The sequence below is a fragment of the Podarcis gaigeae genome, assembly GCF_964106915.1.
Source record: "Podarcis gaigeae genome assembly, chromosome: 14".
Classification (NCBI taxonomy): domain Eukaryota; kingdom Metazoa; phylum Chordata; class Lepidosauria; order Squamata; family Lacertidae; genus Podarcis; species Podarcis gaigeae.
This window is the reverse complement of record NC_139690.1, coordinates 7,636,451-7,661,928: the sequence shown is the minus strand read 5'-3', so window position 1 is coordinate 7,661,928 and position 25,478 is coordinate 7,636,451. Positions and strand designations below refer to the sequence as shown.

General features: G+C 47.8%; 1 protein-coding gene across 5 annotated transcripts in view; it reads right to left on the bottom strand.

Moving 5' to 3' along the window:
• Positions 1–5,743: 5,743 nt before the first annotated feature.
• PARP6 (poly(ADP-ribose) polymerase family member 6) overlaps positions 5,744–25,478 on the bottom strand; it is a 51,855-nt gene continuing 32,120 nt past the window's right edge. For 2 of the 5 annotated variants that reach the window (XM_083712669.1, XM_083712671.1), the window contains exons 11-23: positions 24,838–24,933; positions 23,017–23,109; positions 21,414–21,539; positions 21,061–21,126; positions 19,007–19,074; positions 16,555–16,603; positions 14,352–14,464; positions 12,920–12,992; positions 9,595–9,664; positions 8,515–8,594; positions 7,932–7,995; positions 6,479–6,563; positions 5,744–6,288 (exon numbers count right to left, since the gene is read on the bottom strand). In XM_083712669.1, coding sequence (XP_083568795.1) covers positions 6,186–6,288; positions 6,479–6,563; positions 7,932–7,995; positions 8,515–8,594; positions 9,595–9,664; positions 12,920–12,992; positions 14,352–14,464; positions 16,555–16,603; positions 19,007–19,074; positions 21,061–21,126; positions 21,414–21,539; positions 23,017–23,109; positions 24,838–24,933 — 1,086 coding nt within the window. In that variant the 3' untranslated portion in view covers positions 5,744–6,185. The remainder of the gene's footprint in view (positions 6,289–6,478; positions 6,564–7,931; positions 7,996–8,514; positions 8,595–9,594; positions 9,665–12,919; positions 12,993–14,351; positions 14,465–16,554; positions 16,604–19,006; positions 19,075–21,060; positions 21,127–21,413; positions 21,540–23,016; positions 23,110–24,837; positions 24,934–25,478) is intronic. The other 3 variants (XM_083712670.1, XM_083712672.1, XR_014557928.1) reach the window with 2 other exon arrangements.

Sequence of the window (25,478 nt, the reverse complement as noted above, 5' to 3'; positions counted from 1 at the left end):
AGTTCCAGCATCTCTAAAACTGCCACAATTCATTGCTAGTCCCTGGAATCCAATTGCTGAGGCAGCAGCTTGTAGGACTGAAGCGTTAATTGCCCTGGTGATGACACAACAGGTCCCTTTGCACCCGTGTAAGGATCCATGGGTGGTACTGCTTGGCATGTAAACTGCTAGCCTGAGCACTATTAATGTGACCAGATAAAGGAGCAGACAGGGCTCCTTTAATAGTTGTGTAGAAGAGGACATTTCAGCAAGAGCAATGTGTCAGCTGGCAGGTGCAGAAGAGAAGGCCCCACTGCATTTGATCAGGCTAACCCCTAGATATGGTGCAGCCTAGCCCTAGTCATTGAGCCATTTGGGGGAAGGGCTATAGCTCAATGGCAGAGCATGTGTCTTGCACGTGAAAGGTCCTAGGTTCAATCCCCAGTATCTCCAGGTAGGGCTGGGGGAATTGACGGCCTGAAACCCAAGCCAGATGCTGCCAGTCATTGTAGGTGAACCAGATAGACCATTGGTCTGACTCAGTATATGGCAGCTCCCAATACTGATGAATCAAATACGGTTTTGCACAAGAGGAATCTTGATGTGCTTACTGACAACTGGGGGAACAAGGGTATTTTCTAATCCCCTTTTCACCCACTGGCGCTGTGAAGCCTTCACAAACCACAAAAGTAAATATGGGGATTAAGTCTTCCTGATTATAATGCTAGCACTTTTATTCCACTTTCTAATGTACTCCTGCACGGCATTGCCAGTTGCATTATGAAACGGTGGCTTTTTTATTCGACATGCCACCATGCCATGCTAAATTTTGTGCGGCAGGAAAATACTGAACACTAGAATACCGCCCCAAATTTCATCACATGAAATGACAGTGCCAAACTCCCACGATTTTCTTGGTTAATGGGGTTGCAAACGGATTTTGTTTTTGTTTTTTGAGGGGGGGGCGTGGAGAGAAGCAAATAACCTGGAAATGAATTATAAATTGCTCAATTCTCCTCGTTTTTCAGAAGTGGCTAGAATGTTATGTGAAAGATCATGTAAAATATGGAAGTTATCAGGTAAGGAAACGCTGGGGGAAATCTTAGTGGTGCAGCAATAAAACTACAGGCATGTTTGTAAAGCTAATTAGGATCTAGAATGGTTTCAGATTGGATGGGGGGCTGCGTGTTGAGATTCCTGCATTGCAGAGGGTTGGACTAGATGAACCTAAGAGTCCCTTCCAACTCCTCAATTCTATGGTTGTCTGAAGGCAGCCTCAGTCTTGGGACTCTGCTTTGCTTCAGTAGATCATCGGAAGTCAGACCACTGGTCCATGCAAGTCGGTACTGTCTCTGCATTGACTCGCAGGGGTGCTTCTGGGTTTCAGAAACCAGGGATTGAGCCTGCAAATCTTGTGATCTACTGCTGAGCTGCTAGAGTCCATGTGGACCTGTAACTTGAGTCATGCCATCATACATCCTTCGCCTGAACACATATGCTTCGCCATGCCCTTCAAGCGAATCCATCCCAGATAGAGACTGGCAGCCATTTTTGAATGGTGCAGACTTCATAGGCGCCGACTCCATGGGGCCTGAGGGGGCCCGAGTCCCCTCAAAAATTCGTTTGGGGGGGCTCTGCCCCCCCAATAATTTAAGAAAATTATTAGTTATATTATGCTTTGTAAAATCAGAAAATTATGTTGGTATTTTTTATTTTCCTTGTTTGCCGATAGTTACCTTTTAAAATACATTCAGTAATGAGTTAAAACAAAGCCACTCCCGATCTAGAGAGGGGGTGGGGTTGCGGGCTCTCGACCCATCAACAATCTCGCGGGGCTGGCGTCAGCCCCACGAGAAGCGGGGATTCCTCCTAGCTCATTAATATTCACCGCCCACGGCGGCAGCCAATCGGCTGCCGCAAAGGGCGGGCCCTCACAGGTTCACTTAAGGTCGGGGCAGCCCGGGGCTCGCCCCTTTCGTTCCCCCAGCAGCAGCGGTTTGGAGGTCTTGGGCCCCCCCAATATTTTTTATAAGTCGGTATGGGCCCCCGCCCCCCAATATTTTTTATAAGTCGGCGCCCCTGGCAGACTTAAAGGTTTGCAGATAAGATTGCATTTGGGTTCCTTATCCACCCCCTGGAGGTTTGAGAGCTGTTGTCCCACACACGCTGAGAGTGTGCAGGTAAACAGATGGCACAGTATACATGTGAGTCTCTCTCTCTCTCTCTCTCTCTCTCTCTCTCTCTCACACACACACACACACACACACACACACACAGAGCCTTGTTGGGGGCAGAGGGGAGATGAAGGAGACACACAGGCTGCATCCACACTAAAAATTGAAAGCAGTGTGGTTGTCACTTTCCCCCACGGAATCTTGGGAGCCAAGGGTAATGGGAGTTGTAAGGAGACCCCTGTTACCTGCCCACAGCTCCAATTCACAGAGTTCCCTGGGAAGGGGAGGTCGATTGTAAAATTACTCTGGGAATTATAGCTCCATGGAGGGGAAAGGGGATTCTCTAACAACTCTCGGAGCCCTTAACCTAATGTAGTTCCGGGATTCTTTGTGGGAAGCCATGACTGTTGAAGGGGCAGAAGAGAAAGCCTGCAGGATCAAATCAAGGGCTCGTCTGGTCCAGCATCCTGTTGTCCCACCAGATGCCTGTGGGAAGCCTCAAAGCAAAACCTGAACGTAACAGCTCTTTCCCCACCTGCATTCCTCAGTGGGTGCAGATCAAAGCCATCATGGTTGACAGTCATTTATTTAAATGTATACAGTGGTACCTCGGGTTAAGAACTTAATTCATACCGGAGGTCCATTCTGAACCTGAAACTGTTCTTAACCAGAGGTACCACTTTAGCTAATGGGGCCTCTTGCTGCTGCTGCACCACCACCGTGCAATTTCTGTTCTCATCCTGAAGCAAAGTTCTTAACCCGAGGCACTACTTCTGGGTTAGCGGAGTCTGTAACCTGAAGCATCTGTAACCCGAGGTACCACTGTACACCACTAGATTGTAAAAAAGAAACCCAACAAACCCACACACCTCAAAATGGTTTACAAAAAGCCAACTAATAGTCTTTGCCTCCATCCAAATTGGTGGCCGTCATTGCCTCTTGTGGGAGGGAGTTCCATGGTTTAACTGTGCACTATGTGAAGAAGTTTGTTTGGTTTTTTGTCTGCCCCAAATCCTCCAACATTCATTGGATGCCCGTGAGTTCTAGTGTTACAGGATAACAACCTTTCTCTGTCCACTTTCCCCACACGGTGCATGATTTCGTATGCTTCCATCACATCGCAGATTACCTGCCTGTTCCAAATGCTGTAACCTTCCTTACTAGGGGAGTTGCTCCATCCTCATTGTGATGGGCTTCACTTGCCCTTTCAACATATGCCATGGATATAATGCAGGTGTCTAAAAGCACCCCAGGAAAGTTGCCTGACGCTGGGCCCATCAAAATATTTCTCCATCTATCCAGAAGCAGCTCGCTTCACCTTCCCACACCCAGGAGCTAATCTGCTGAGAAACAAGGATTGCAGCTCCACAACACCCAGCAAAGCACTTTCACATCGAACCCAGTATGATCTACTCTGCAGCCCCTGGGTTATAAATACCCAGCACACTCAGCAGGCTGCTAGTGGGACCTGCTGGGCCTCAAATATTATCTCCTGAGAGAAGAGAGAGAGTGGTCAACTCATCGGCCAGTATCTGCAGGCAAGGCATGTGGTCCACCACTGAGCTGCTTTTCAGTGAGACAAGTTCCCTTCTTCACATCTACGGCACCCCCCCACTTTGGTATACACTATACAAAGAGGTTGTCTCTTTTTCATTCAAACACAATTCAGCTTGGGAGAGCAATGGAGATCTAAAACACTGGGTACTTCAAGGTGGTCGCTGTTCTCAGATGGGATCCAGCCACATGCTGGCAAACTCAGGTTGCACAATTGAAATGATGTGGTGCTCTGGAGCAATAAACCCTAATAATAATAATAATAATAATAATAATAATAATAATAATAATTGTCAGGGGTTCAGAAGGAGAGACACAGGAGGGGGAGCAAATGGAGAGTGAGGAGGAGGAGTACGAGGGGGGCGCAGGCAGTGACAGTGGCCAGAGTTATTCCACAAGCCTCTCTAGCGAATCGGAGGACTCACAGAAGGGAGCGCCGGTGGCCAGAGCGAGGGGGGTTCCAGGGGGGAAGCCCCAGGAGGAAGGGGCCAGCGGGGAGTCCCTGAGCAGCAGTTGGAAATCAGGACCAGCTTCTCCACCAGAGCGCAGTGGGGAGGGGGAGTCCCAGGAGTCGGGACCAGTGTCCTCACCACCAGCGGGAGGAGAGGAGTCAGGTTTGGCAACGCCCACATCAGGAAGCGGGGAAACGGTCAGAAGGAAAGTCACCGGCTGGGCGCGCGCACCAAGTTCAAATGTACAGGAGCGCGGCACAGCGGGGAGCCCGGGAAGGGAGCCAGGTCCTAAAGCCCGCCGGAGGGAGGGACAAGACTCAGGGGGCTCAGCGTCAGAGGAGTCCAGGAAGGAGGAAACCCCAGAGGGCAGAAGGACCCAGCGAAGGAAAGAACAGCGTAGGAGGTGGAGCCGGGCTAGAATCTTAAACTGGTGTGGGAGGAGCAGTGAGTCAGAGGGGACTTAGCCGGTCTAGCGTCAAGACGTGGGTCTGCGCGCCCAGAGCTTTGAAATGGAAACTAAACTTCAATAAAGACTTTTGTACATTATATCCACCGGGCGTTGGTCCTCTGTGAGCTGGGATCTAGAGGCAGACCTGACAATAATAATAATAATAATAGGATTTTTTTGCAATAGGGACCAGAAAATGCACTTGAAAGTGTGGCAAAACACGTGCTTGATCTTATAACCTCGCTGTGGACAAATCAGGATGAATGCCCAATGAACAGGTTATTTGGAAGAGGCTACTGTCCAATGTATAGACCCAAAGCCACAGTTTTCAGATCTACTGCCAGTGGAGGTTAATCCATCTAGGCGAATGGGGAACATCCTCAATCTGCCCTCACCTGCCTGACTTCTTACTTGCAGTCAGTCAGGGGGTGGCACTGCCTGTCAGCCTCCTGCTCCTTTGCCTCACAGTTGCCCTAACAGAAGGAACAGAAAGAAGGATTCGTTGGCTCAGTCTGTCATTGTCTCTGGCGCCACCTGCTGTTGGTCTCCCTGCCTTCCGCCCAACCACTTCCAATGGTTGCCAGCACAAGCACAAGGGACAACACAAATACATATCATGCTTGGGTTGGTGCCTTTGGCCACTTCCAGACAGACAGTATTTTGTGGGAGGGATTCCATTGCATACCAGGAAAACAGGCCCATATAATTTAAGTGGATTGAAATACTCTGGTACAAGAAAATCTTTAAAAAAAGAAAAAGAAAACCCCAGACTTCTAGCAGTTAGGAGAGTGACAGGGAAAGGCATTAAAAAGTGTGAGATGAACAACTGATTAGTGGGAAGTTGCAGAATCAGGGTGCAAGCAAATCAGGATGATGAATGCTTCATGTTGTCTTATAGCCTTCCTGCGAAGGAAGTAGAATGAATATTCAGTTTAAAGATGGGGCACCATCTAACCTGTGTATAAGTTTGGGGCAAACCCATCAGGATGACCACACAACAAACAGGTCATGTCGAGGTCACAGGTCTGACCTCATGGGCAAAAGGAAATAAAGGAAATGGCACATCTGCTGGGCACACACACACAAGTGCCTGCAAACACACATATACACACACACACACACAGAGTCTGTGCAGGTGCAATCAGAGCTTCTTTTTTTAAAGAGAATTTTAACAAGCTAAAACCATTTGCGCTCTCTCACTCTCTTCCATTCTCTCTGTCTCTTCTTGTTTGTTTGTTTTTTTGCTTGTTTTCATTGTTAAAAATGTTGTCACTGTAAACGTGGGAGCACAAAGTCAGCCACCCCAACTGTCCTTGGGATTTGGTCCAAGTTCCCCCATTGGAGAGTCTCTCTGTATATTCTAGGTGCAGGCTTCCACCCTTCCAGAGGCACTCCCGGGGCCTCTGCTGCCCAGAAATGACGCTGGTTGCCCCTTTGCCCCCTCCTGTGGATCCAGGTCTCCATCCAGCCAGGGTTATCATCGCTTCGTTGGCAGCCTCTGACCTCTGGCTCCCTTCTACCCATGGAGGGGCAGGGGCAACATTGGCACAAGCTGAAGGAACAGGGTCCTCCACCCCCTCAATTTGTATAGACCTGAGTGCCAATCACACGCATTATCTCCTTTTGGATTTTGGGGTCCTGAGTATTGATGTTGGCGTCTCCAACTTGGCCGTCTTCATACCTGTGAGGGAGACAGAAACTGCTTCAGAAATTGCCTTCTTCCACCATACCTTTCAAGATGGTGCAGGGCTATTGCCAATCCCAGTGGGTAAGGTGGCCCTGCCCAAGGCTGCAGCATTGGCATTGCCATCTCCCTATTCTGCAAAATAGAACAGCTTCCCTTTCCCTACCCAGGAAATGTGACCACTCACACGAAGAAAAAGCGGGTGCAGACGTGGTCCGACACTGGACACACCCAGATGTTGCCATGCTTCTGGAGATCCTTTGACGTGATCACTGCAAATGAGAAAGGCATTAGTCTTCTCATAAACAGAACACAACACACAAGGCCTGCCAATATCACCCACTAACCAGGATAATCAGGTACTTTGGCACCAGAAACCCTGGATCTTGCCTCCGACTGACCCACTTATGCAGTTATGGACAGGGCGGAAGGGCAGTGAGTAGCTTCAATCCTCTTGCTTGTGACATAGTAGAATGGAGGACCATCCAATGAAACAGATTGTCAAAGGTTTCAGGATAAACCAAAGGAAAATACATAATTTCACTGATGGAATTCACTGGTAACGAGTACCAGATTAGGTTCCTTCAAGAGATGGGGTACCCATGGCTCTCCAGATATTGCTGGACTCCAAATCCCATCATCCCTGACTCTTGCCCATGATGGCTGGGGATAATGGGAGTTGGAATCCAACAACATTTGGAGGGCCACAGGGTTCTTCATTCCTGGATTAAAAAAACAACCCAATGGAGGATGGCAATATCAACAGTAATTAGCCCTGAAAATTATAAACATGTAGTCTCCAAGCTCAGAGAAGGATGCTTCTGAATCAAAAATGTTGGAGTCAATTTTTTCTATTTTGTTCTGCTTTTAATATATATTCCTTCCTTCCTTGGGGCCTTAAGGTTCACATACATCTGGTGTGAAGAGCCTTCTCTGTCCCCCACCCCCCACCGCCCTCCACTGTTGCCAAACTGCAACCCCCATCATCCCTCACCATGGGTCATTCTTGCTGGGGCTGATGGAAGTTGTTTTACAGCAACATTTTGAAGGCAAAGGTTCCCTTCATCTGATGTACATGCACATAGATGTGCATTAGAGACAGGCTAGATCCTGAACAACTCTGGCATTTCATACTAACAGAATATTGTCATTCCCAGGAGGCAAAAAAACAGACAGTCTGATTCTTATCCCATACATTGTCATGCTTTGCTCCTGCTTGCTATATCACTTCTGACGCTTTTCACACACACAAAATGTTCCTCATTTGTAGAGCAGGAACGAAGAACCTTGTGCTGCCCGGATGTTGCTAGACTCCAGCTCCCACCACCCCTCACTATTGGGCAAGCTCGCATGGGGCTGATGGGAGTTGAAGTCCAGAACAACTGCAGAGAACCAGATTGGGAAATGCTGTTCTAAGGGCATGGAACTGGCTGCTGTTGGAGACAGTCTTCTGGACCTTTGGTGTGACCAGGCAAGATGAGCTTCAGGTTTCCCTGGCACACATTCCTTAAATTGGCATTTGTATGGGCATGGTAGCCTGCATTTGGGCTCAGGCAGGAGTCAGGACAGATGTGGAGAGAAAGGAGCTCCAAGAGAGGGAGAGACATTGGCTGACGTGCCTCTCTTGCCCCATCGCTCACCTTCACAAAGTGCGATGCAATTCAGATTGCGACTCTGCAAGAACCTGGACTGGATGGATCGAGTCTGCAAGCAAACCAGAGAGATCTAGAGTTATACAGACCAGAGGTGGGGAAGCTTTTGAAAGCCTAGGGTCACCACATCCTTCCAGGGCAGCCTTCCAGGAGCCACATACCCCCATCGTGAGTGGAGACAGTTGCCAAAGTGGGCAGAGCAAATGGATATGACTTCCACCTTACAACAGATGACATTCCAGTCATGAAAAAGTCAGAGGTTTCTACACACACAAACACACAGGCCATTTCTCTCTTCACCCTCCCAGACAAGCAAGAGTTCAACGACCTATTTCAGTCAGGCAAAAGCACTCAAGGAGGGGACAGGGCTTATGAAAAGACTTGTGGCCTAGGGAGAGTCCCAGTGTCCGAACAAAGAGGCCTGGAGGGCTCCATGGACTAGAGCAGGGGTTCCCAAACTCCTGCCTCTGGACCACCAGTGGTTCGCAATATTCGTTCAGGTGGTTACTCTTTCCCCTGCTTCAAAGCGTATTGCTGAAATAAAGAAAGCTTAGAGTTTTGTGCAGAATACCTGGGGGATGGTGTTCATTCTGTTATACCTCTGCACCAGCTCATCCTTGGAGGGCATCCTGTGTTGGCCTTTCCCCATCCCTGCAATGACAATAAAAAGAGTAAGAACAACAGCCCACAGGGTGCCAGGACCGGCTGCTTGCATGAGTGAGGAATTCTGCCAGTTGCTGGTGCAGGCTGTGCAGGGAGGACGGTGCAAACGAGCCCAGAGACACAAACAATGGCCCATGATCTCCAAAGATGTAGCAATGAGAAGACAGACATTCAGCCCTTATCCAGTGCGGTCTATGCTGATTGGGAGAAGCTCTCCAGGAGTCTTCATTTGCACAGCTTCCCAACGTCCTTTAACTGGGGAGTCTGGGAACTGAACCCAGGAACTACGACATAAGGATCTATCACCGAGCTACAGTCTCAGCTCAAGTAGCAAGCTCATCAGCACGTCTCTTCAACAGAAGCTCACATCATCCACTAGGTAAGGGAGATAAACACAGATAAAGGTTGCCCTGCCTTCTACCTGAGATGGAAGAAATGACGGTGTGCTACTTAAGTCTTATCACTTTCCTTCTCATGCACACGATACAAAAACACCAAACTTGTCTGACACGATAAGCACCAGAGAAGCCACCTATTCATATGGTCCGCACCTCCCAAGCAATGGAAGGAAATCATTCCTGGGGACAGAGAGAACAGCAGGCCTACTTGCAGCCCATCAGTGCTGTGATGAAGGCACATCAAGGGCTTCTGCCTTCCACTGAGTTTGGGTGCCCAGAGGAGAAACTAGGGAGATCACCATCAAGGTCTACTCTATAACAATCCCAGCTCCAGGCAGCGGTTGGGCCTAGCTGAATCTCAAGACAATGCCTGCAAGGCTACGTGCGTCCACAGCCAGGCAACACACATAGGCAGCCAATCTCACCACCACCATCACCCTGAGAATTTTAATCTCCCCGGGAGCTCAGCATGTGGATGGAGAAACACACACAGCGGGGGTGGGGGGAGCGGCTCTTGGATGCGTGGCAAGCATGTCTGCAGGACGAAGGGGTGCACTGACAGATGGAAGGGGACAAAGAGAGCCGCTTACCTGAATATCCAAAGGAAATACTGGAGATGGGGCTCAAATAGATGCCTTTGCCATAGGCTGCTCCATGCAGCTTGCAGGAAAACACCAATGTGAGCCAAAAATAATTGGGGGGGGGAGTGCAGGCCAGGGAAGGGGGCGCGGCACGGTGTGAGCATCAGCAAACCCTGGGGTCTGTCTGTCCTTCCTGAACATTGGCTTTCCCTTAAGGATGTACAAAGGATCTGCTGGATCAGGCCAAAGGTCCAGCATCGTGTTCTCATAGTGGCCAAGCACATGCCCCAACAGGACTTGAGTGCAACAGCAAGTGTCCCCACTGGAGATCACCATCCACTGGTATTCAGCCTACCTAGGAGGGCAGAGGTATTCAACTGTGCCACCAGGGCAGGATTTGGGGGCAGACAGCAGAGGTGCCATGGACCATCACCCTGTGCAGTAGGGCTGGCTTCACACATTTGGAAATAAGTGACACACATTGTTCATCGAAGCGGAGGGTGGGGTGGGCTCCCTTTGCCAGGCAGCTCAATTCAGTAAAGGTAAAGGGACCCCTAACCATCAGGTCCAGTCATGACCGACTCTGGGGTTACGGCGCTCATCTCACTTTATTGGCCGAGGGAGCTGGTGTACAGCTTCCGGGTCATGTGGCCAGCATGACTAAGCCGCTTCTGGCGAACCAGAGCAGCACACGGAAATGCCGTTTACCTTCCCACCGGAGCAGTACCTATTTATCTACTTGCACTTTGATGTGCTTTCGAACTGCTAGGTTGGCAGGAGTTGGGACCGAGCAACGGGAGCTCACCCCATCACGGGGATTCGAACCACTGACCTTCTGATCAGCAAGTCCTAGGCTCTGTGGTTTAACCCACAGAGCCACTCACGTCCCTAGCTCCATTCAGAGCCACCTACTAATCATGGATGCGCGTACAAGCCTAACCACAGAAGACTGGCGTTTCCTTAAACAGAAGAAGGTATATTTTGCTTTCAAAACAGAGAGGACCAGGACAGGGGGACAGCCCCTGACTCCAGCTGAGATGGGAATCTATTAAGGCCATCTGCTGAGGGGAGCAGGAGGCAGGAGCCAGAGTACCTGATAGCCCTCTGCCAGCACATAGGAGCACTGGGAGCTGCTTAACACCAAGTCAGACCATTGGTCTATCTAGACAGCGATGACTCGCGGCAGGTGTAAGGCAGGAGGGCAACAGCAGGGGGAGCTAGAACCAATGACAGGCAGAGCCAAGTAGTCTTCTCCTCCCGGCTGAGTTTGACAAGGGCCACAATGAGACAAACCATCCAGCAGTGCCACTTCCTAGACTGGTAATAGGGCAGCGGGCAGGTAGGGGCTGACTGGGACAGTTGGTGGAGCAGTGCCCCATTTACCCTACTGGACCAGTTTCCAGTGCATCTACCTCAATACTATCTGCACTGACCAGCAGTGGCTCTCTAGGGCTTCCAATGGCAGACATTCCCAGCCCTACCTGGGGAGGCCAGGGATTGACCCAGCATCCTTTCGCACACAAAACAGATGCTCAGCCCTGCCTCCCCCCCCCCCGAAATTTGATGGCACCCCCTCCCAGGAGAGCGGAGCTATGTGATACCATTGTTTAACCTTACAGACAGCGCCTGGTATTTCCAGATCTGTATTATTATGGCAGCAATATCACCCGCTTCTGATATTAGAGGGTTGGACTAGGACTGCAGAGAGCCGGGTTCAAATCTCCACGTAGCCAAAAAGGTCTCTGGGTGTCTTTTGAGCCAATCGTTCTCTCTCAGCCTAACCTACCTCACAGGGCTGTTGTGAGGACCTGTAGGGTAAGGGTGGCCAGAGGGATCATGTATGCCACCTTGAGCTGACAGGAGGAAAGGCAGGATAGAAAAAAAAACTGTTAAAGGCCAGGCTCTGTTACCGCAAATTGCTTTGCAGCTGAAAAGCAGTATACAAATACTGACAAAGAAATGCAGAAGTTGTGGGGCGTGGGCTGGTTCCTGGAAGAGCCCCCAGTAGAGAGGCAGAGTTACTGGCCAGTGTTGGATGGCTGGTGTTATGTATTAAGATGAGCTGCAGTTCTCACTCAGGGCCACCAGTATGCAAATGAAGGATTGAGAACTGTCGCTCACTGATTGGTTAGCTAGTTGGAAGTTGTTACTGTTACAAGTTACTTAGTATTATACAAAACAGCCAGCTAGTCTGACTCCAGGAGCAGTTCTAACTGCTGTAATAAAGAGCTGTGAATCTAACAGAGCTGTGTCCTTCGTCCATCTTTCCCACTATTTAACAGCTGACGCCTCAAAGAAGCAATTCTGGCCTTCAGAGACGCCGTGCTGTTGCTTGTTCCCACGGCCCACAGCAGTGCAAATATGGCAGGATGGCAGCCTGTTGTAACCATGCACTGCCCAGCTAAACCCACTGAGTGGATCAGAGTCTTGGGATCTGCCTGAGCAGTACAGGGAGGGAGGACTGTACCCAAGGTGTGCTATGTCCCCCAGGCCGACCAAGTGGCAGTTTGTGCCCTTTGGACATGGGCAGCCTTCTGGCAGTTCCCTCACTGCGAGAAGCCAAGTTACAGGGAACCAGGCAGAGGGCGCCCGACCTGTGGAACGACCTCCCACCAGATGTCAAAGAGAACAACAACTACCAGACTTTTAGAAGACATCTGAAGGCAGCCCTGTTTAGGGAAGCTTTTAATGTTTGATGTATTACAGTATTTCAATATTTTTTTGGAAGCCGCCCAGAGTGGCTGGGGAAGCCCAGCCAGATGGGTGGGGTATAAATAATAAATTATTATTATTATTATTATTATTATTATTATTATTATTATTATTATCTTGTTTTGCCGCTGGAAGTGAAATGGGAAGGCCCTGCCCAGCTACCAAAGCCCCTGTCCTCCGGGTCATGTGAGATCACATGAGAACTAGCAGAGCCCTCGCAAGATCTCATGGAGAGCATGAGCTAGATCTTGCTAGATTTCGGTGGCAGAGGCAGTGAGGTGGGGTGCTGCCTCTTTGGTTCTGCTGCCCGAGGCGGTTGCCTCAGCCTGCCTCCTGGGTGGGCCGGACCTGCCCAAGAGGAGGTGGAGCCAGAGCCAATGGCAGGAGGAGCCAACTAATCCTAGTTTTGTCCCCATCCTCCTCCTCGCAGAGTTGTAGAAGGGGGGAACACTGAGGCAAAGGAGGAGGAAGCTCTCTGTCATGGCCACCTCCTGGACAGATTGTAAGGAAAAAACCAGGCAGGCGAGGGCTGGTTGAGGGATGACGAAGGTTGCTGAGGTGGCTGAGGTGCTCAGGTTGTTCTAGCTATGGGGAGTAGCAGGGGTCTGTGGAAGTCGCTTACCTGCAGTTTGGTGTAGGATGCATTGACCAGCCCGTTGCGCAGAATGGAGTGCCAGTTCTCAATGTGAGAGCCACTGCGGGGGGGGGGGGGAGAGAAATGGTTCAGCTCACCAGCACTTGGCCTTACCCCAGGCCAACACACACAATAAAAAAAGATTAAGAATAGTGGCACGTTTATTCCGTTCCCTAGAGCTTGTGCATCCACAGGAATGTCCCCTGTCTCTGGACACCTTTATATCCAGACCGTATCTTTATTTTTAAAAAACTATTCAATTTGGAGCTGGAGGTGGGATAGAAGCTCAGCTATGCAAGCAATAAAGGAGTTTGCTATTTTATTCAAGTTGCCTAGGCTTAGTTCCGCACAGCGCTAAGTTAAAAGCCACTGAGCAGAATCCTTCTTCCACTGGCAAAATGTTTTGTATCAGATGAACACTGTTGCCTAAGTGAATGCATAAATAGGTCTCTGGAAACTTTGTTGTACAATAGGCTGCATGGTCTGTTTTACAACAGGTTTCCACAAGTGGACAGGGAAACCCTTGCACTAGGGAGGGAGAATGCTGGAGACAGCCCTTAAACTCTGAACATAATTTATCCTCTTCAAATCTGTAGTATTTTCACATTCCCTTCCAAAATGCGGAGTCTGCGCAATTGCACTTGTACAAACCCCCACAAATTTCATGCTGGAAAGCAGCAGAATGAAATCACAGGGTGCCTTTCAGAACAGGTGCAATGGGCAGCAGTTATAGACATTGCCTGGAATAACATTGTGCAGCTAAGGAGGCCTGGGGCTTGTAAGTACCTGGATGAGAGATCATCTAAAGACCCCAACGACAACCTAGAGTCCCTTGTTGAAGAAAAGGGTGGATATTCAATATAATCCCAAAGACCCACCTTCCCTAACTTGATGCCCCCAGGTGATTTTAACAACTCTCGTCCCCGACTATTGGCCACATTGGCTGAGGCTGATGGAAGTTGTGGTCTGTCAACATCTGGAAGACACCAGGTTGACAAAGGCCAGTAGCAGACTTGTTCTCTTGGGATGAATCTTTATGCGTTCATGTGCAAGAGGGAGATATCTGCAAGTCTAGCGGAACCTTGAGTTTGATACTAAAATTCCTTATAGCCAAAGCAAAGGCCAGTGGCCACAGAATGCTGAGTATCTAGAGAGAGAAAATGGGAATCTGGGGGTGGGGAAGGAACAGAGTATCCCGAGAAAGGGTCGACCAGCCACGAACATGCCACACTGCAACTTATTTTTACACTTTCTGCTTAAAAGTGTTATAATTCCCTTTCAGCATATATTATTTTTAAAGGTTCCAGCAGTGATTTGAAGAGAAGCAGGACAAAGGCCAAGAAACGCTATTTCAAGGAACGACAAGCTTTTAGCCTGAGGGAAATAAAATAAAACAAAACAGTGGGGTGTCCAAACTTACTGGAAGGCAAAAGTGCTGCCATAGAGCTTCTTGGCTGTTCGGAAGCGGGCTTCCTTGGCAGGGGGGCTGCTCAGGAGGAGGAACTGGTGAGAGGTGTGCATAAATTTCAGCTGCTACCAAGGGAAACAGACCCACAGGAAATGGAGAGGGGCAGCCAGGATAAGGAACAAAAGCAGAAGGAGAGAGAGAGAGAGAGAGAGAGAGAGAGAGAGAGAGAGAGAGAGAGGGCCATCATGCAAGGAAGTTTATTCCTCCGCCTCCAGAACCAACAGCATGCCTTTCCCTATTATTATTTTCATTTTGAAATGCCCCATAACTTAGAAAGCTTGCCTTCACACCCTGACTGTCTGCTAATTACACAGGGCACCCAAGCAGTGGCGTATCGTGGGTGGGTGGGGACACGGGGCACTGGCAGAGGAATGGGGGTGCGGAGGGAGCGGACTGCCCCGGCACAACTATTTTGGTAGGATTTCATCGCAGTAGCCTCCCCGGACACATGCCGTGCACACACACAAACCGGATGGCGGGCGCCACGCCCCCACAGCTGTCTCGCCACACCCCCAGAACCCGCACCAGTGGTGCACCACGCCACTCACAGGCAACGTGCCACACCCCTGGGATGTGTGCCACGCTCCCAGGGGGGCGCCAGCCACGCCCCGACTGCTCTCCACCCCCTGTAGCGGAGCATGCAGCTTCGCCACTGCACAGGGCCAGTTCCCCCAGGCGCAAAATTCTTAGGGGCACAATATTTCTGCTCTTCACTTGTCCGAGGCTTCGAAGCAGCTGAGCTGCACCTCAGAAATCGCTTCAGCAGCCCCCACGGCTGGGACAGCAAAAGGCGGACTCCAGGCAGAAGGAATGGGAGCTGGGCTTGTGCATCTGAGCAAGGGCCCGTAACAGCAGCAGCTGCCAGTTAAGTGGGGACAGAACAAAACTGGGGAGCAGTAGGCGGGAAGAATTATAACAGGCGAAGCAGAGCCAGAAGAGACTCACAAGGCGGACCTGGCCCACTGATTCATTTTGTGTCTCTCTCATTCTGTCCTCCCCACTTTGCACTTACAGAAAACAGGGGGGGGGAGAGAGAGCATGGCCAGTGACTGTGGCAGTGACCGTGAGAGCTGAGGCAGCGCTTCTCTGGCACAAAACTGTCATCCCAAAGAGATGGAAGAGGCTGAGGCGCCCAGTCAGTTAGCACAGCAGCAGCTGCCCCCTCAGCACCTTTGAAGGGGAGAGTTACTGGACTGGGTGGGAGTTGAGGGGAGAGAGAAGCCACTCAACACCCTCCTTCCCTGGTGAGGGGAGCCAAGTCGGAAAGGGACAGTCGGAAAGGGACACTGAGAATCATCTAGTCCAATCCCTGCAGTACAAAAATATGCAGCTGTCCCATACAGGGATTGAACCGGCAACCTTGGCGTTATTGGCAACCCACTCTAACCAACTGAGCTATACTAGAGATTACTGTATTTTTCACTCCATAAGACGCACCTGACCATAAGACACACCTAGTTTTTAGGAGGAGGAAAACAAGAAAACAAATATTCTGAACGAAACAGTGGATGTATGATTTTTGTGGTTCATGCTGTGGCCACAGACATGTGATTTGACGGTGAGTTTGCAGTAGCCCAATGTAAAAATCCTGAGGATCCATGTGGATCTGTGCTTTGAAACCACATTTTTGCACCATTGTAGCCCCAGGCAACAGTGGATGCTTGATTTTTTTTGGTGCAGGCTATAACCATGGGCATGCTAAGTGATCTGATGGTGAATTTGGGGTGACCCAATGTAAAAATCCTGAGGATCCATGGGCTTTTACCTCCCCCCTCCCAGGCAGCCTCCTGTATCTCCTCCCTTATCTCTCTCCTGATCCCACCGATCAGCTGCTTCCTTTCAACACTCCCTTCCCTCTTGTTTGCCTTAGTGTCTTTTCCTTAGCTGGAGGGGTTTTTTGCTCCTCCTTTTCTTCTAATTTCTCTCCTCATTGATTTAGTCTTCCTGTCTCCTCTCCTTGCAAGTTTGCTGTCTTTACCTCCCCCCTCCCAGGCAGCCTCCTTTATTACATTTCCCCTTACTTTTTAGGAAGAAAAAGGTGCGTCTTATGGAGCAAAAAATATGGCAAGTCTTGTAAGTGCTCCTGAGCTATGGCCCCTCCCCACAATGTCACACCTTGTGGATGGGATGGCTGAACGCAGCAGTGCTCACTTACCCTGCTGAGAGGTAGCTTGACGATGTGAGACCTGTTGCTGGAGATTATCCTAGGGAGGACATAGAACCTGTTAGTATGCTGAAAAAAGCATGCTCACTCTGCCATTGGTCAATCTGAAGGCCAGATGAGAAGATCGCAGCCCATGCCACTGGTGCAGCTTCCTCATGCCATGCGCTCCAGTGGAGCAACCTATCAGCACATCCACATCTGGGGAGGCCCGTCGTGTGATGGCAGTTAGGCAGAAAGACCTCCCAAGCAGGCAGCAACACAATCTGGTGCTGTGAAACCCTTTAGAACTAGGCTATCTCAGGACGGAGATTAGGGAACCACTTTGAATCCCTCCGGACCCCAGAGGTCAAGATTCTCTGAGCTGTAACTCCAAGCAATCTTGCTTAGGATCTCCCAGCCGTTGGGGACCAAAGTCTATTCTCCACTCGCTATCCATTCCTGCACTTCTATCCCTTTTGAAACACAACGCAAGGCAGTGGTTCCCGCCCTGTGGAACACCCTCCCATCAGATGTCTAGGAAAGAAACAACTATCTGACTTTTGGAAGACATCTGAAGGCAGCCCTGTTTAGGGAAGTTTTTAATGTCTGGTGTTTTATTGTATTTTTAATATTTTGTTGGAAGTCGCCCAAAGTGGCTGGGGAAATCCAGCCAGATGGGCGGTAGGTAGGTAGGTAGGTAGGTAGGTAGGTAGGTAGGTAAATAAATAAATAAATAAAATTATTTAAATTGTGCAAACATTTCTTGCTATTGTAATTCTGCACGTGTTGCATTTATGTTTTGACACTTTTTTATTTACTTTTTGAAAAATTGTCATTACAGTGGTACCTCAGGTTACATACGCTTCAGGTTACATACGCTTCAGGTTACAGACTCCGCTAACCCAGAAATAGTGCTTCAGGTTAAGAACTTTGCTTCAGGATAAGAACAGAAATCGTGCTCCGGCGGCACGGCGGCAGCAGGAGGCCCCATTAGCTAAAGTGGTGCTTCTGGTTAAGAACAGTTTCAGGTTAAGAACTGACCTCCGGAACGAATTAAGTACCTAGCCCAAGGTACCACTGTATAGGAATTGCTTTTTTAAAATTTCAAAAAGTGGGGAGGGATTTCAGAAAGCCAAGTTTTAAAATGGGGTGTAGTTAAAAACAATAGGCTTGCTTTGGATCTCATAGCCACCGGGGATGACAATCTACCAGGAAGCAATGAAGCAGCCTTATGCCCTGCCAGACCATTGGGTCCATCTAGCTCAATACTGTCTACACTGTCTGGCAGCAGCTCTCCAGTGTTCCAGGCAAGGGACCATCCTAGCCCTCCCTGGGGGTGCCAGGGATTGAACCTGGGACCCAGCCAATGCGCTATGGTTCTTGCCTATGCTCCAGTCACTCACTGTACCATGTGCTGTTCTTCCTTCCCCTGGCACTGGGCAATACCTGCACAACAATCCCCCTTCCTGTTCCCGTCTTCCTGGGGGCATTCATTGCGGCCCGGCATGGTTGTGGGGGCAGAGGTGGTTTTAGCGGAGCGTGACCAGTTCGGCCACACTGGGTGCCAAGCCGAGACGGCGCCACAGAGGGGCTACAAGTATGTTGTAGACTAGGAGGCAAGGGGCAGGAAGGGGGAACCGAATTTTGGTGTTGTGCAGGGCACCGCTGAAACTTGAGACCCCAGGGTCCACCACCGGTGGGGGAAAGGGCAGGAATAATAATAATAATAATTATTATTATTATTATTTATACCCCACCCATCTGGCTGGGCTTCCCCAGCCACTCTGGGCGGCTTCCAACAAAATATTAAAATACAGTAAGAAGAAGAAGAGTTTGGATTTGATATCCCGCTTTATCACTACCCGAAGGAGTCTCAAAGCGGCTAACATTCTCCTTTTCCTTCCTCCCCCACAACAAACACTCTGTGAGGTGAGTGGAGCTAAGAGACTTCAAAGAAATGTGACTAGCCCAAGGTCACCCAGCAGCTGCATGTGGAGGAGCGGAGACGCGAACCCGATTCCACAGATTACGAGTCCACTGCTCTTAACCACTACACCACACTGGTGTAGTGCATCAAACATTAAAAGCTTCCCTGAAGAGGGCTGCCTTCAGATGTCTTCAGGAAGCATCAGGTATCTCCTGCCCTGGCCAAGGAGCTTTGCACGTTCCGGGTGGAGTTGGAAGCCCATCAGCTTTCTTGCTGGGCTCCTAGGAGGCAGGGCTTCTGAGGCAGACCAGAGAGAAGACTTTGGTAGCCTGGTCTGCTCCAGGAGCACAAAAGCAGCACCCGCCCAGCCTTCTCCACTGCAGTCCATACTAGATACATGCCCATTGCTTATGCCAAGCTTATGGCACTTTGATCAATGAAACTGTGGCCTGCTTTGATCCCGCTTAGATTGTGTCTGTCTTCCCGCCTCCCGCCCAGTTGCACTGTGCCCGTCCGCAAGGTCTCCTGCTTCTTTACCATTGCAGGAGAGGATGGGCCAGAGGGTCCAACTTGTCCATTTGTTTCTTGATTTCCAGGTAGGAACCCTGTTGAGAAAGGGCAGCAGGAGCAGTTGCAGCAGGGTTATCATCAGTGCCAGATTTACGTATAAGCTAAACAAACTATAGCTTAGGGCCCCACTCTCTTGGGGGCCCGCAAAAAAATTAAAAGGAAAAAAAATAGATGTACATTTCCAAAATATAACATAAAAAAACCAACCTACATACAGCAACAATGTTTAGTGTTTTGTAGGCTCCTATTTGTTGTGTGCAAATATACAGCATATATTCAACACAAAAAACAATGGCAATTTGTTGTTGACAAAGGACAGCTGGACATATAAAGGGCCCCATTACCTTCAGTAGCTTACGGCCTCATCAAACCTAAATCCAGTCCTGGTTATAATCACAAACAGAACATCTCACCCAGAACTAGGAATTCACAACAATGATTAATTAAAAGGCCCTGATAGGAAGGGTGATGTGGCTTTAAATTTGTTTCCTGGAACATAGAAGTTTGGGTTTTTTAACACTTTCTCTGTCTTTGTCTTTGCCAACTCCCAGTTTCTCTTATGCATTTGCCTTGTTTAAATATACCAAAAAATTCTGTCGGCAGATATTTTTCCAGGACCCAACTTTTTCTCTTGAAAGGCTTCCCCAAACCTTACATTTTCTCGACAGTTCATCCCATCCATCTCCTTTCATAATACCATTTTGTCGGCAGCATTTTGTTGTTTATTCTCATTTGCTACATGATCCAGCCAATCAAGGTTCACAGCTAGTGTGATAGCATCATGGCAACACACAGCCAAGTCAGAGCACAAATCACAAAGTCAAATCAGAGTGACGGTGATGTTTCTTGCCTTCACTCTGAGTAGACAAGCCGTTTCGCTCCGTTACAAAACCTTACACACTCAAACGGATGCTTGGGGCAGAGATTTCTATGCATTCTGTCAAGTTTTCTAGGCGTTCTTGGGATAAACATCGGGGCAGGCAGTAATTCAAGCATCCCTGCCTAGTGACGGTCTTAAGTCACTTCAGACACAAAGGGGAGGAGCAGACAAGATGACAAAAAGGACTAAATGATATCGAGCGTCAGAACAACTTGGCCACCATAAGGAAATTTTGCCATGGTATGACAATTTTCCACCTTCCCATTTCGACTCTCTGGCACCCTATCTGCATAACCTAGCAATTCTAAAATATAAAGGTAAAGGGACCCCTGACCACTAGGTCAAGTCATGACCGACTCTGGGGTTGCGGCGCTCATTTCGCTTTATTGGCCGAGGAAGCCAGTGTACAGCTTCCGGGTCATGTGGCCAGCATGACTAAGCCACTTCTGGCAAACCAGAGCAGTGCATGGAAATGCCGTTTACCTTCCCGCTGGAGTTGTACCTATTTATCTACTTGCACTTTGACATGCTTTCGAACTGCTAGGTTGGCAGGAGCAGGGGCTGAGCAACGGGAGCTCACCCCGTCGCGGGGATTCGAACTGCCGACTTTCTGATTGGCAAGTCCTAGACTCTGTGGTTTAACCCACAGTGCCACCCGCATCCTATTCTAAAATATAGATGCACTTTTACTCTCGCAAGATTGAATGTATTGCCCTCAGCTGCACTTGAGGGATGATTCCAACAGATTCCACACGAAAAATGCTCATATCCCTGTGGAGATGGCAGTACTGAATCAGTGGTGCATGCCCTCTTGGCTTGCACTCTTTATAAAGACTTGAAGAATGAGATTATCACCCCTCTTTTATTGTCCATTCTGGGTTGCCCAACTGCTGCCTTTCTCTTGGCAGATGAAGATGAGCAGGTGACAGCAAAGGTTGCAAGGTTTTTAGTTGGGGAAAACAGAATAAGATCCCCTGTTTGACTATTGATTCAAAACCCTAAAATGTGTTTTATATAACTGACTTTTTATTTCTATTCTTTGTATATCGTATTGTTGTTTTGTTGCTATGGCCGATGGCTGAAGCAAATAAAGATTCATTCATTCAAGGGCAAGAGGCAAAGAAAATTTGTGGGCACCTACTTGGGTCATTTCACGGATCGACATGACACTGTCCAGAGCCTTCTGCAGCCTCTCATAGTTCTTTTTCTGTGTGTCAGGAAAAAGAGAGAGAATATGCATCAGATACACGAATAGCTCTGCCCTATTTCCCTGGACTCACTACCAGGAAACCGCATGACCTGAGTGTTGAGAAGGTCCCAGCGTATGCAAAGCATGCTCCAGGGTTAACTATTCTCTGCCAGAGACAGTATTGTTTCTGAATACCAGTTGTTGAAGAGTAAGGCTTTCTGCTTGCAAGGCTCCCCTATGGAGCCAGCCTCCATATATCATGGGTCCCACCCCAGTCTTAAGAATCCCTGCTACCTTACACCAACCTTGGGGTTGAAGGCAAGCGTCTTAGGGTCACTGGGGTCCACAACAGAGGGGTAAGGCTCAAATATGATGCTCTTGCGGGGAGACTCCAAGGCAGCTCGGCACATCGCCACCAGCAGGTCCACTACCTGAAAGAGAGAAGGAACTGAAGAGGGCATATCCCAACACCTCATCTCATCTCCATCCTGACTTGCCCAGACAGAGGCAACGGGGCATTGTTTAATCTTCATGAAAATAAACCAGAGTCCTACAACCCGACAGGGCTGAGAAGCTTCCACGTGGGGATGGATAGCTTCCGAGGCCGCATTCCCAGGGAAATGTTCCAATAAAGCTTGTCGACCCTTCTCAATGAGTGGCTAGGCATACTCATCCATAGTGACAAAGGAGAGCTTTGATTCCATTCACATTTAAAGGCAAATATATCCAGTTCACACTTTGCAAAACAATATTTGAACTGAAGCACAGCTGTCCATCAAAATTTGCACATCTCAGGCTTCTGTAATGCACTTCTTCCACCAGGCAATGTGTATAAGAAACATCTACAGTGGTACCTTGGTTTAAGAACATGTCTTAGTTTACTGTATGAACAACTTGGATTAAGAACACTGCAAACCCAGAAGTAGGTGTTTTGGTTTGTGAATTTTGCCTTGGAATAAGAACATGTTTCGCTTCCTGTTGAGTGTGTTCCATTTGTAAATTGAGTCCCCCGCTGCTATGGGAAAGCATGCCTTGGCTTAAGAATGCCTTGGTTTAAGAACAGACTTCCGCAATGGATTAAGTTCGTAAACCAAGGTACTACTATACTAGGATAAAGTGCATAATTTAAAGTATGCCTTAAAGGGCGTATCTTCATGAAAACAACATACAAATCACTATGCCGCAGCTCTCTTTTTATGTACAGCATTGTAGCTGACCAGTCAATCGTTGCTGCTGCTTCTGCTTCTATTATTATTATTATTATTATTATTATTATTATTATTATTATGTTTTATACATGTCAATAATTTTACAATCATTTCCTTCCTCCTCTTTCTGCAGTTCCTTAAATTTATTTTTAATATTTTCTGCATATCCAAATTAACTTCATTTGCTCATTTATTCATCTACTTTAAATAGATACTCCTATAAAACTGCAGGTTATTGCAATAATCCCACCAATGTTCTTATCTGTTTAAAATTTATTTGTAAATATTCAATAAACCATTTCCATTCTTTTACAAAAAAAAAAATTGTTATCTTGATTTCTTATTTTTTCGGTAAGTTTTGCCATTTCTGCATATTCCATAAATCCATTCTTCTTTGGCTGGGACTTCTTCTTTCCATTTTGGGGCAAGTAACATTCTTGCCGCTGTAGTCGCATACATGAATAAATATCTATATAGTACAGAATCCTTGCTTCTTCAGTCAGCTTCCATAGTTTGCAACGACACCGTTAATTTTATTGCCGTCACACTTGCATGGATGAAAGAGTGACACCAGAAGAACAACAGAAAGAGAACTTTCAAGAATCAGCCCTGGCTGCAGGCGAGCCCTCGATTATTGTTTGGTTCCCAGTTTTGGCCCCAGACAGTCCTCCCTTCCAGCTCAGCATCCTAGCCCCTGTACCTCTGCTCCTGTGGCCACCTCTTCTGCAGCACCGGACATCACACCCAGAGTGTAGAAAGAGAAGACACACAGCTCCCGTGTGCACACAGCTGGCTGAAGAAAGGCAAAAATAAAAGATTTTAAAAGCCGCAGAACTAGTGTGTGTGTGTGTGTGTGTGTGTGTGAGAGAGAGAGAGAGAGAGAGAGAGAGAGAGAGAGAGAGAGGGAGGGAGGGAGGGAGGGAGGGAGAGGTGCCAAAGTCCGTCTGCATGCCAGGATAACACTTCCTTGAGGCCACCACTGATGGCCAGGAGAGACCATAACTCTGCATGCAGAAGCTCCCTGATCCAAGAACCCAGGGAGCTGCCTCGCTCTGCCTAATGGCAGGGCTGCCCCTGCCTCATGCTCCATTAACATGACCTCCAGAGCCTCCGTTCTTTTTTTAACCAAGACAAATCAAGGACGACACAACGCCCCCCATTTTTTCCAGCATCCACTCAGCTCCCCCACCAAGAAATCCAACGAAAGGACCACAAAGTTCTTCAACTCTTGAGCTCAGGGATTTTATAACCGGTGAAGCAAACCTTTCCCACAATGACATTTCCCCCAGTTTGGATTTATATTTTCTTCTGAGTATTTTATAATATGTTATGGAAATAAGTCAGAGGGTTAGGGAGTTTTTTGGATTTTAATTAAGCATTATGTAAATATTGTTAAATACACAAAAACTGTTTTAAAGGGGTAGATTTTACCATATATCTTGGAAAGTTTTTGTTCACTATGCATTTGCATAGCTCTTAATATATCATAACCTAATTTTACCCAGTGGCTCCAGAAATCAAGGAGGAGGTTTTTGTCTATGTTTGGTTGTGATTGGATGCCCTTTTGAATCAAGATGGTGGGTTGCTCCATTCAAAACTGCACTGACTTAACCACTGGTTTTGAAATATCACTGGTTATTGTTTTTTAGGAGATGGTGGAAGAAGATTGGAAAATTTAAAGTTTATATTCAGAAATATTGTGAAAGTAATGATTGTTAGAAAAATGGTGGAATGATATTTTATGGATTTAGCAGAAATGCTATAAGAAGTTAAGTATATATAAGTAATTTAGTCTTAATGGGAAATAAGGTTAAAAAATATGTTATTTATAATATGATAGAAAACAGAGAAAGATGGAAAGGATTTGCTGAAACAAGTACTAGAAGTGGGATACAAAAAGGTAGGTGTGAGGAAGTTGAGGAAACAAGGGAATGAAGGATAGAGTATGGAAAAGGAGGGAGGTTTTTAAATTGTTTTTGTTTTGCCTCATTTATGTGTTTAGTTTAATGGGTTCAAGTCGGGTTTTGTATTGTTTATATATTATATTGTATTGTTTTTGTTTTTTCTCTTCTCTTTTCTTTCCTTTTTGTCTTTCTTTTTCTTTCTTCTCCTTTTTTGTAACTTTTAAAAGCAATCAATATTATTTTTTTTAAAAAATGAAATATCACTGTTTTTTGTTTTGTTTTTCCTTAGAATTCCCGAGCAATGCCAGGTATGAAGCTGCTAGTTTATTTTTATTTTGATCATTTTATTATGTGGACCTGTTTTTAAAGTCTATTGGTTTGATCAGTACTTCTTAGCAATTACACACACACACACACACACACACACACATACACACTTAAACATTCATTCATACTGGCAGACAGAGAGAAAGAGAGAGAGAATCATAGAGTTTGAAGGGACCTTCAGGACAATCTAATCCAAACCCCTGCAATTCAAGACTCTTCTACCCAACCTGGGTCTCAAAACCACAGCCCTGAACTTAAGAGTCTCACGCCCTGCCGACTGAGAGTAGTACCTTCAGCATGGATCCATTCTGGAAGACGTGCTGCTCGTCACACACAACACAGTACTCATTCAGGGTAGGGATCCTCTGCTCAGCGTACTTCATGATCTGAATGAGAGAGGGGAAACCACATCTAGATCAGACAAGGTGGACACTTCGACATGGCCAAACACAGAGGGATTCTATCACGTCACACACAAAGTGGAGGCCAATTTGCATAAAATCTGCACATGTGAATTTCTGTGGGCAGATGCAAATGTAGAAAGAAATCAATCTACACAGAAATAGAACCAAAAAAAAACTGTGAGCAAGTGCTATAAGTCCGGGTGCTACTTCTGCCTTCTTAGGGTTCTTCTTCACTACGCAGGACTTGAACCAGTCAGCCCTTCAGATAAATAACTGTCTTTGGACAGCCCTCTGTAAAATAGGACACAGAGCCCCCTCCAGGTCAGAAGAAGGACTCACTCTGCGAAATGGGGGCCACAGCTCAGTACATGCCAGGGCTGGTTCACTCCTCCATGAGGAAACACCCCTGTGGACATCTGGCCTGCCCCTGCCCTGTTACTGGCGTCTCACAGCAGCAGCTTCCGATGAGATCTTGTGGAACTCTCGTGAGATCTTGCTGATCTCGTCAGAAGCTACCACTGCCTTGA